The 11,555-nt window shown below is 47.3% G+C and overlaps 1 protein-coding gene across 1 annotated transcript; it reads left to right on the forward strand.

Moving 5' to 3' along the window:
- Positions 1–437: 437 nt before the first annotated feature.
- On the forward strand, positions 438–11,555 carry WIPF1 (WAS/WASL interacting protein family member 1; the record flags this gene model as incomplete). The annotated part of the gene is made up of 6 exons (XM_015423717.1): positions 438–567; positions 838–1,002; positions 4,248–5,027; positions 6,301–6,522; positions 8,752–8,865; positions 9,849–11,555. Coding segments are annotated over 6 exons (1,467 nt in total), but the record flags the coding sequence as incomplete, so codon positions are not given.

Consider the following 11,555-nt stretch of genomic DNA (forward strand, 5'->3'; position numbering starts at 1 on the left):
GCCTGTGATGGGTAGTGAACATCAAATAAATCAAACACCAGGAATTGCAAAAAAGAGCTATCAAGAATCTTGCACTGCCTGAAGTTGTAGTCTGTGCTTGTTAAGGCTAGAACTACGTTCGATGTGTAATGTTGTAATGATCTTTGTGAGTTTTGAAGTAACTACGCTCCCTCCGGGTGCAAGGGAAAACCCTCAAAACAATAGGTACGATGGCATGTTATCTGTTGTAATGTACGGAGAAGTGCATTCATGCAGAAATTCATCCCGAACATTTATTGGACTGCTCAGAACTTCATGTTGGCAGAAAAACTGCAGTTGACTTTGTTGCTAATAGGTAATGGGGGAACCAATTCCTTATGTCATCGGTTAAAGATATTTTGGGATTTAAATGCTTTTATTCCGGTTGTGTCTAACCTTTTAGTTTTGTTATTTTGCAGGCCAACACAGAGAAGCCTTCTTTAAACAGGTCAGAGCAAGCAGGGAGAAGTGCTCTTCTGTCCGATATTAACAAAGGGAAAAAACTCAAAAAGGCTGTTACCAATGACAGAAGTGCCCCAGTTATTGAGAGTAAGTACACTTGACTATCGCTTAATGGGCTAGAAATGCAGAAGAATTCCTACATTACTGACTGGGAAGCCTTGACGTTGGGAATGTTGTCCTTAGGGTTCTGAATCCACATATGCAAAGACCGCAATACTGCTTGTTTATTTTAAGTCAGGTGACTCTTTTTGAACAAGGCTGGCCATAACAATTAAAAGTGTGTACGAGCAACATACGAGTTGTATTCTGTCATTGGTTAACATTCATTGTCTTCCTCCCTCTCTTCTGTAACTGCAGAGCCTAAAGGAGGTGGCGGCGGCTTTAGCGGCAGCGGTGGTGGCGGCGGCGGTGGCAGCGGTGGCGGCGGTGGCAGTAGCTACGGTGGAGGTGGGCCGCCTGGTTTAGGAGGCCTGTTCCAGTCAGGGATGCCAAAGCTTAGGTCTGCTGCCAACAGGGATAATGGTAAGGAGAGTGTGTTCAAGACATATTCTGTGAGAGATGGAACAATACACTTGTGGGCCAAAGAACTAAGATAAGAAAATAGGCCACCCCTCATGCAAATCCGTCTTTGTTTGCCAGTAGCAGGGCAATAGTTTATTCCTTGACTCCTTAAGTGTGTCAGGAGATATGTTCCATTATGATGTCTGAGCGGGAGCTGGGTCTGGGACTTCTACTTGCCACCATGTGGGTCCCACGCTAGGCCCTCTAGCTCTGAAGCCCCTGGACTGTTTCCCTGTTCGTCATCATTAGTACCCTAGTTTCCAATGGTGGACTTGAATCTGCATTAGAACAGCTAGATTCAAGTCCAGTAGGCCCCTAGAGACCAACTCGAGTTTTGGGGTAAAAGCTGTCAAGAAGGAGTGTGTTTTTTAGTATTTGTGTGTGTGTGCTTGTGAGCCTGGAAGTCATGGTGACGTCATGGTGACTTCTGGTGACCTCTGGTGGGGCTAGGCTGTTTTCAGAAAGGTGGCTTGATTGCCTGCCTCTGTGTCCCGGCCCTGGTATTCCTTCCAAGTACTTGCCAGAGTCAGCCCTGCTTAGCTTCCAAGATCTGATGAGATCGCGCTTGCCTGGGGTATCCTGGAGTTTTGACTATCGAAACTTTAACCCCCCAAATCTTGTTGGCCTCTAAGGTGCTAGTACACCGAAATCTAGCCATTAGTACCCTACAATCTCCTGTCTCTCACATTTATTTGGAAGAAAGCAACTCAGTAGCATTAGCCAGGAAGCCACACGCGGCGTCACTTCTCAGTTTACTTATTTCAAATATTTCTATCCCACTTTCCCCCCCAGTCAGTAGGACTTGAAGTGGCTTGCATCAAATTAAAAGACACGACAAACTCACATCAACATGAATACTAACAGAAGGAAGCAAAGCACAGTTTCCACTCAGGCTAGTTGGAAAAGCTCTGCTTTACGGAGCCTCCAAAAAAATCTGTGCAGGTTTCCTCAGGTGAGCACAGCAGACCGGTAGTCAGCAGCTCAGTGTTTATGCCGTTCTTGTGTGGGATTCGGAGATACCAAGCCTGAGCTCTGTTTGGCTTTGAAGGTGTTCTCTTTTCTAACTTTCCCTTCCATGGGGAGGGAAGGGAAGAGAAGAGGATCGCCCTGAATTCCTGTGAGGAGGAGCAGGATCAAAATGTCGTCAGCAGATCGCCATTTTGAGTTGTCTCTTGCTGAAATACTGTGTTCTGTTCCCCTCCCCTCCATTCCTCCACCAGCTCTCATTTTGCTGTCAAGAAAATTGTAGCCTGTTTTTCATGGAGCTCAGTAGGTCAGACCTAAGATTATCACGCTTGATCTTAAAAATGATCCAGACATTGGTCCAAAGCCCCCCCCTGCCAGTAACCTACAGTGCTGAGCACCAAACTATACATGATTTATTTAGTTACTTCATTTATTTATATTTATAAGTTCAATTTATAGCCCTCCCTCCCCGCAACGCGGGCTCAGGGCGGCTCACAATCAGGCATAAGCCAGTGCATAAAACACATTTAAAACCATTGAAAGCAAATTCTACAGTATTACGACATTATTATTATTAAGTGCTCTGGATGTTCCAAATTGATCTTCCATAAAGATGGCGTATAATGCTGTTATATCCACTCAGTGCTGCCATCTGTTCCGCTTAGCGCTGTCGGTTAGCGCTATACCCTACATTTCTCCCAAATGGCTTATATCACTCTTCTTTCCTCTGTTTTTATATCCTCACAACCACCCTGTGAGGCTGCTTAGGCTGAGTACATAACTGGCCCCCCACGGTCACCCAGCGGGGTAGGAATTTTAACGTGGGTCCCCTGGATCCTAGTCCGACACTCTTAACACTATACAGTGCTGGTATGCTGTATAGTATTACACGTCCAGTGTAGCACATTTGTTGTTGTTGTTCAGTCGCACAGTCGAGTCCGACTCTTCGTGACCGCATGGACCAGATCACGCCAGGCCTTCCGGTCTTCCGCCGTCCTCTGAAGTAGCACATTACTAGTGTGATAATGATCTACACCACTACTGCACAATACGACAGCGTTATGTTTCTTAACAAACTGGGTCTGGACTCCCTGTCTCACTTTTCCTGCAGTCCTACAGCAGCAGCAAAGAACTGCTTTTTAAAAGCAGGAGCCCGATTTGGCTCAGGACTGCAGCGTGGTGGGAAGAGGGCTTCTTCTCTGCCCCTGCCCCCCCCCCCGGCACTCCTTTCCTGAGTCAAAATGGTCTGGGGGTTGTTATTTGCCCTGTTCTGGAGCTGTTGTGTTAGAAAAAGTAATGTTGGCCCTGTGTAGGGATGTGAACCCAGGTTCCCCTGATGGGAGTCCAACAAATAGATTGCTACTCCAATCCATATTGGTTTTGTATGGATCAGAAAAAGTGTGCAAATTCTCACAGTGAGTACCGTGAGATGTTAATGGGAACACGTGTTCCTTATGTACAACTGGGGGGGCCCTACTGGCATCAAATATGTCTGTCCGAAGCACTGATGTACCTGTTTAGCCACAGAATGAGCTGCTTGTGATTCCCAGCATCATTTATGGGCCATAGAACAGGCCAAACTGCCTAAGAAGAGCTACATCCTTCTCAGCCAATTGACATCAAGAAGGGTGTAACTCTGTTTAAGATTTCTCTGTAATTCAGGGCAGACTGGGGTGTTCCTGGTTGGTGACATCCACTACAAGAACTTGAACTTAGGGGTGGAATTAAAACACGTGAGGGGATCTTTTCATCCTGTGTTGATGCAACAAAGTCTTTCAGAGCTGGTATTATCTGTTGTGTCACAGGCTATTTGTGGATCCCCTCTTAATCTCATAGCATTTAACAGGCCAGAGCTTCTCTGACAGACTTCCTCTTTCTGTAATGACAGACACCAAATCCTCCCTGCTGTGTAAGTCCCTACCTGTTCTTGCAGCAGGTTAACGACTAAGTAATAGCGTATGAAGTTGTGTGTGATGGGGAAAAAGCAGCAGAGAAGATAGCATGGAAGACAACGGAGAATACATTGTGAGCACACACTGAAAATCCTAGCTGATCACCCTTTTGTGGGTTTTCTAAAGTCATCTCCAGACCTTCTTGGGTTGCTTCAATTGACACAGATGTTTGTACAATTCCACAAGCATCCACAATAGTTCCCTGTTCATTACTAATAGCTGTTTCGGTGTCATTCCCCCCCCCCCCCCCCCGGGGGCTGTGATGAACCATCTTCTTTCCATTTTCAGACTCTCCAGGAGGCAGAGGTCCGGTTTTTCCACCGGGAGGAAGAGTGACGTCGGCAAAGCCCTTTTCACCCTCAGGTGGTGTAGGGAGGTTTCCGGGGCCTTCTCTTGGGCAAAGAACTGCAATGCCAGAGCCACAGAGAAACCGAATGCCGCCCCCAAGACCCGATGCTGGTTCTAAGCCCGACACGGGCGCCCCTCCTGTTCCAAATACACCAAGACCGGTCCCGTCTAGTCTTTCAAATCTGTACAACAGAGGACCCCCTCCGGTGCCAGCAACATCCAGGCAAGCCAGCTTAGGGCTTACGCCATCACCTTTCCCAGGAAACAGAAACGTAGGATTCGGAGGAAGTGTTCGCCAGTCACCACCAGGTAGTTCTTATCCCTTTTCAAACCGGCCACCTCTTCCTCCCGCACCAGGCCGGGCAGCAGAAGATAAGCCCCCTCCGCCACCACCTCCAGCGACAAACAGGCCGCCACTCAACAGAGAACCTTCCTTGCCGCCTCCACCGCCTCAGAACAGCAAGCCTCCTGTACCTTCCACACCTCGACCTTCGTTTGTCTCACAGGCTCCTCCTCCCCCTCCCCCAAGTAGGCCAGGCCCGCCTCCGGTTCCACCCACAGCCGGTGGAAACGATGAAATGCCACGACTTCCTCAAAGGAACCTATCTCTAGCATCTCCTTCGCCACCAAGCTTGCCGGGCTCTGGTCGCTCCGGACCTCTTCCACCCCCACCAAATGAGAGGCCTCCTCCTCCTGTAAGAGACCCGCCCAGTAGGTCAGGTAAGGCTTCATGTATTTGATCGTCCAGTAAAACACCATTTAAGTGAGCTGATGTGGAGGTATAACATAAGGGTTTGAAGACTTGGCCTCAGTTTATACTTTTAAAAGTCCCTTGTGACGAGTGGCCTTGTTGCTGCTTAGGGGAAGGAATGTGTAAGTTGGGGCATCTACACTGGTGTTTTGTGTCCTGTAAGCAGGGGTCGTTTCATAGAAAAAGAGCTAGGGGAACTCATTAGCATAACTCATTAGCATATGCCACACCCCCTGACATCAGGGCCCGGCGGTGGACCTGCAAGGCCGGCGGGAGTGCGAGGAAGCCCCGCCAAGGCCCTCCCTGGCCCCAGGCAGGCAGTGGTGGGGAGAGGCAGGGAGGAAGCAACTTACCCTCCCTCTTCTCCTGCCTCCTTCTGGCTGAATGAGGGCCGGAAGCGGGGCAGCCGGAAGCGGGGGGTGGGGCTTTGTCATGTGCCCCGCCCCCCGTACCTCACCCGGGGGAACTGCGATCCCCCGCGATCCCCCCCAAAATGACCTCTGCCTGTAAGACTGGCCTATGTGATTTTGTGTACATGCGTGCCACATATCCATCCTGTGGCAACAACAATGGGGAAAGGCTGTGAAGCAGGACACAATAGAACTAGTAACAATGTTAATATATTGGGCAGATACAATGTGTGCAGTACATGAATATAATCCTTGCACCGTAAAGCACAATGATACTAAATATGAATCTTCTGATACACAATGAAATATTCCATAAAGTAGTACTTTCCCACAAAGAATCCGGATATTGAAGACTTCGTTTCGATAGTCTTCCTCAAGAAAATTACTATTCTAAGTATTTCAAAGGCATCAGGTTCCAGAAACCTGTATAGCTTCAGACTACTAATGTAGAAGTAACTGCCTATTGTAAATATTTCAGAGGCATACGTTTCCAGAAAACTGTATAGCTGCAGACTTCTGATATAGAAGGAACTGCCCTGCCAGGGTCTTCAGAGAGGTTTGCAGTGACAATTTTATTTCTGTTGCTGGGCCACCAGTAACAGCTCTGGAGAAACATTAGAAGCCGGGAAACAAACAGGGTAGAGGGTTACCGCCGTCCGCTATGCTATGGCCCTGATCCAAACATCAAACGCATACCCAGCATTTGCTGTTTTACCAATAAAAACTGGGCAGGGAATCCATTCAGAGATCTAATTGTGATTCCTGCTTCATTTCTCTCCATATAAAACCCTCTTGTTTAATTTGCTGTTGTTCTTACATCTCTCTGCTTCAGGACCCCTTCCTCCTCCACCGCCAATCAGCAGAAATGGTAGCACTTCACGGGCACTGCCAACTACTCCACAGCTACCTTCCCGAGGAGCATTTGATAAACTCCGAAGTGGGCCAGTGCCGCCACCCCCTCCGGACAGGCCCGGGGGTGGCGCCCCGCCTCCCCCTCCGCCTCCCCCTTCATCGTCAGCTCTCCGAAATGGGTTCCAAGATTCTTCATATGATGGTGAGTAGTTGTTACTCTGAAAGAGAGAAGAACCGATGGAGATAATCCACTTCCCTGGGATATCCACTTACAGAAATTACACTGCGCGGGAATTTGAGTCCAGTCGCACCTTAGAGATCTACAAGATTTTCAGGGTATGAGCTTTCAAAAGTGAAAGCTCCCTTCGTCATATACTGTATTCGATGAAGGGGATTTTGACTAGGGTTGCCGAGTCGAAAATCGTCGGGAGCGGGGGACTCCCGTCGATGACCGTGGCCCTGCCCCCAGCGCATCCGGCGTCATAATGTCACTTCCTGGTGACGCGCACGCCGGGCTGGGGTTCCCCCCGGGGCCCGATCTGCCGGCGGCGGGGAACGGGCCTCTAGGGCGGGGGTTTCCCCGCCCCCCGGGGGGACTTGGCAGCCCTAATTTTGACTCTTGAAAACTTATACCTCGAGAATCTGGTCAGTACTGGACTTCCATCTAGCCGTTCTGCTGCAGACCAACATGGCTACCCTCTGAGACTGCACAACAATCGTAACCGTGGAATGAACATTGTGAGCTTTTATTATTCTCTATTAGTACAACAATTACAGTGTTCTCTGAACTGTATTTCTTTCTTTTGGGGGAGTATTTTTTTTTGTATTTTCCATATGTGCATGTGAGCAGTGTTCCCTCTAAGCTGAGTTAGTGTGAGCTAGCTCAGTTTTTTAGCCTCTGGCTCACACATTTTTGTCTTAGCTCAGAGCAAGCTGATTTATGCAGTAGCCAAATAGCTCACTCACTACCTTAATGCCAGTGGCTCACAAAGTAGAATTTTTGCTCACAAGACTCCACAGCTTAGAGGGAGCACTGCATGTGTGTGTGTATGTGCTCCTGGGAGTCATGGCGACCTCTGGTGACCGACCCCTACTGGGGGCCTGGAGGATGTTCAGAGAGGTGGCTGAATAAAGCCTGCCCCTGCCTCCCGACTCCTGGTATTCCAAGGAGGTCTCCCATCCAAGTACTTGCCAGAGTCAACCCTGCTTCGCTTCTGAGATTGGACGAGATCAGCCTTGCCTGGGCTATCCAGGTCTGGGCACTGAAATGTATTTCTTCATCCTTGTGCATGAACTCTTTTCAACTTGTTCACAACATTGAATGGGTTTCTAAAATATATTTTAGCCTGTGAATGTTTTTCAGGATTGTGGTAACAGATGCTTATCAAGTTTATTAATTAATACTTATTCTGGTAGGGTACAAGTGAAACAGGACATACTAGCATGGGTAAGGATTTCCCATTGCAGGCTGTGGAAGAGAGGGGGAAAAAACCTTCTGTGTTCCTTCTACCAATACCTGCACTACAGGAACCCCTGGCCTCTGAACCATATCCAATTCCAGACATGCCCAATATTTCCAATGTTTGGATCCATGAAAAGGCCCATTTGGGGTTTGAGGTTTTGTTTTGCAAGGGTAGGCAAATGGGTTTAAGAGGGGTATGGAAGACACACAGGAGTCATTTCAGTTAGATGTGCTGTAACAATATGAAAAGTACCGTTAGATGCTGACTAATGGCATCGCATTTCCCAAGGGAACCATTTAAGAGCAACACCTATTCTGATTGGGAAGGTCCACAGATAGAGAAGGGTCTGCAAGGAGAACATAAGAACATAAGAGAAGCCAATGTTGGATCAGGCCAATGGCTTCCCTCTTGAAGCTGTCCATGCTTGTAGCTGCCACCACCTCCTGTGGCAGTGAATTCCATGTGTTAATCACTCTTTGGGTGAAGAAGTACTTCCTTTTATCTGTTCTAACCTGACCGCTCAGCAATTTCATGGAATGCCCAAGGGAGAAAAGTACCTCTTTCCCAACCTGCTCTATCCCATGCATTATCTTATAAACCTCGATCATGTCACCCCTCAGCCGTCGTTTCTCCAAGCTAAAGAGGCCCAAGCGCTTTCTTCATAGGGAAAGTGTTCCAACCCTTTTATCATTCTAGTTGCCCTTTTCTGTACTTTTCCCAATGCTATAATATCCTTTTTGAGGTGTGGTGACCAGAACTGTACACAGTACTCCAAATTAGGATGTACCATCGATTTATACAGGGGCATTATGATACTGGCTGATTTGTTTTCAATTCAACTAAAAGTAGTTGGCTTACAGGCTGTATAGTCTGATATTTCGAGGGAGGCTTCCTGAGACCCATGTGGCATGACATCTGTAATGGGTATTTACAGACAACTTTTTAAAAAGCTTCTTGTTTTTAAACAGATGAGTGGGAGAGCCGGTTTTCCTTCCATCCTCTGTCTGACTTGCCACCTCCAGAACCATATGTGCCCATGAACAAGAACTACCCCAGTAAACTGGGAAGGAATGACAACAGAAGTAAGTCTTTATGTTAAAAAGACACTTGATGGTGATGTCTTAGATAGTTACAGGGAGAGAACTATAGAAAGTGCTTTAAACACATCACAGAAAGGCTGGATAAATGCCATGTGTTGTAAAGTGATGCAGAAACCAAAATGGATGTACTACAGACTGTGAAGAGGAGTAGTCCTGGGCCCTGTTGTGGACTGATTTGTGAGTAGCTTTGAGTCACTTGCCACTGCTCACTATCCATTTAGGTCATCCCGGTAACCCCCTTCCATTGGTAATAAACAGCTTGAGGACTATAGCTTGAAGCCAGGCTCCAATGACAGTCCTGAAGACTTCTGTGGAGAGATGGGAGCTCCCGATCGCCCGTCAAAGGCAATGGCGATCGGGGGCTGGTTTGCCGCTGCACAGGAACGGCCTGCGGGTTATTAAGGCCCAGGGTGGTGAATGATGACTCCCTCTGGGAACCTCTTGGGTAAAGCTGCTCTCTGCAAGCTGTATGGTTTCAGGGGTAGGCGCTCCTGGGAGGCTACCAGTGGCTGGGCTGCTGGTCGCAAGCCAGATTAATGGCTCAAGATCGGGATTGGTGGCTCGCCCACGTATTAGACAAGGAGGCCGGTCAGCCTGACGCCTGCCTTGTCTGTTCCGCTACTGAGATAATGCTCCCTTGCCATTGTTGGGTTAATAAACTGTTATATAGTTAATAAAGTGGCCCTTGTTTGATCCAAACTGTTGTCTGTCTCATTATCCCGACTGTGGGGGCAAACATACTGAGCCAAACTATACTGCTTCCCTGAGTCCCCCATGAGGATGTGGCACAATTTCAGAGCCTTTTCTTTTTACTTTTAAAATTACAGTGGGGGCCCAACTGGCGGCCCGACGTTTTGTGTCTCAAGACCTCTGTACCGGACCTGGCCATGCCTCAATGAGGCAAGAGGAGTGACATCAGCACAATAAAATTAATCTGATTCCCCCCCCCCTCTTTTATCCTTTAGGTGGATCCAGCCGCCGAGAAAGAGGGGCCCCTCCTCTTCCACCTATTCCGAGGTGAAGTGAGACCTTCAGGGTGACCGTTCTCCGACATCTCTTGAACCTCTCCTTGCATTCAGCGTTTTGTCAGAAGACCACCTCTCCATCAGCATTTTCCTTCCCTCTGGAGAGAAGTCCCTGACTCCTTACTGCGTTTTAAAATGGCAGAATCCCGGTCCAAATTAATTCCCTTCATTCCAGCCCAATTTAAATGAGACTGAAAGTCCTTGCTTTGGATTTCCACATTAGTTTATCAGCTATAGAATCACAGACTTGTGATCCTTAACCACATTTTCTGAATAATTTTTTACTTCTAAATCAATGGAACCTTGCTCTGATCAAGGGCTTATGATCACGGTGGGGTAGATTATACCTCTCTTGCAAAGTTCCAAAAGACATAACAGGGTCTATTTACCTCTATGCACTCAAGAGTCCAGTCCTGTTCATAGTCTTTGCAGTATCAATGAGAGCAAGACAGGTGTTTTTTTTACCGCAAAGGTCAGTAATATTGCATAGTTTATGAACCTATATCGCATCCAGCCAGAAATGGGTGTGCTGTCCAGAGACCAATGCCCTTCAGTTTCCTACGCACACTCTATGTGGCTCACCATGTACTCCTACAGTACATCCTGGGTTAGCTTGCTGATCAGTTGGATCACATCCGTTTGATGATGGTAAAGCTAGGTGGTGCGGAGGTCCAAGCATTCCATCTCAGTGGTGGTGGGGGGGGGACAATTCCATGGCCTTATTCTCTCAGGCAAACTACCAAATCTGGAACAAGTTCCAGCCTTTCAGAGACCAAAGGAAAGGGTTGCTTAGGAACACTGGCAAGAGCTTTCAAGAACCCACCAGAAATACCAGTGCTGTTTCAGATTGAGGCGCCAAGAGAAAAGAAACAAGGTTTCTGATCAAATATTCCCCAGCTGAATGAAGAATGATGGATTCACCTACTTATTTGTGTGCACACTGTTTTCCTCTCTGATCTAACAGCTTTGGTTGTTTGAGGAGTGCTTTTTTATTAAAAAAAAATTAAACTAAAACGTGGACAGTTGGCTGCTCAGGATTTGCTCTTTTCCCACTGTGATTTTAAGTTTCAACCAAGTTTTAGCTACATAGCCGAGGTAGCTCTGTACATCCTCCATTGGATTGGGTGCTAGAATATAATAGTTCTGATGTGATTTCTTGGAGGCCATTTCCTCGTTTTGCTAACGGTAATGCAATTGAATTATCCTTTCCCTCTGGGGTGTGTCTAACCCACAGCTCTGGGTGTTTTGCATAGTGGATTACTGCAAAGTTGTCTACTTTGGGCAGCACTAGAGAAAATATCCCCCCCTCCAAATGAGCTAAAGCATATTGGTATCTCTTATTGTATACAAGTCTCTCTACCCCCAGTCTGTTAGCTGTCTCTTGATACAGCTGAAACTGTTTTAACTATGAACGTTTGGGTTTGTTTTTGGTTCTGGTTTTTGTGCAGCATCAAGCCTCCAGATACAAGCAGGATACGTCCAAAGGGCAGACATGTTCCGTTGACTAGTACAAACTCCCATTTGAGTTTCTTTTAGGGTACAAAACAACTGGCTAGTTTGGCACACCGGCTTTTCTATAACATTCAGTTGCTTTTGAAAAACTGGGGGGGGGTTTCTCCTGAAAAGCTATAGGAAAGTATTTCTTGG

This window comes from Gekko japonicus, unplaced genomic scaffold, assembly GCF_001447785.1.
Source record: "Gekko japonicus isolate JY-2015 unplaced genomic scaffold, Gekko_japonicus_V1.1 scaffold48, whole genome shotgun sequence".
NCBI lineage: Eukaryota > Metazoa > Chordata > Lepidosauria > Squamata > Gekkonidae > Gekko > Gekko japonicus.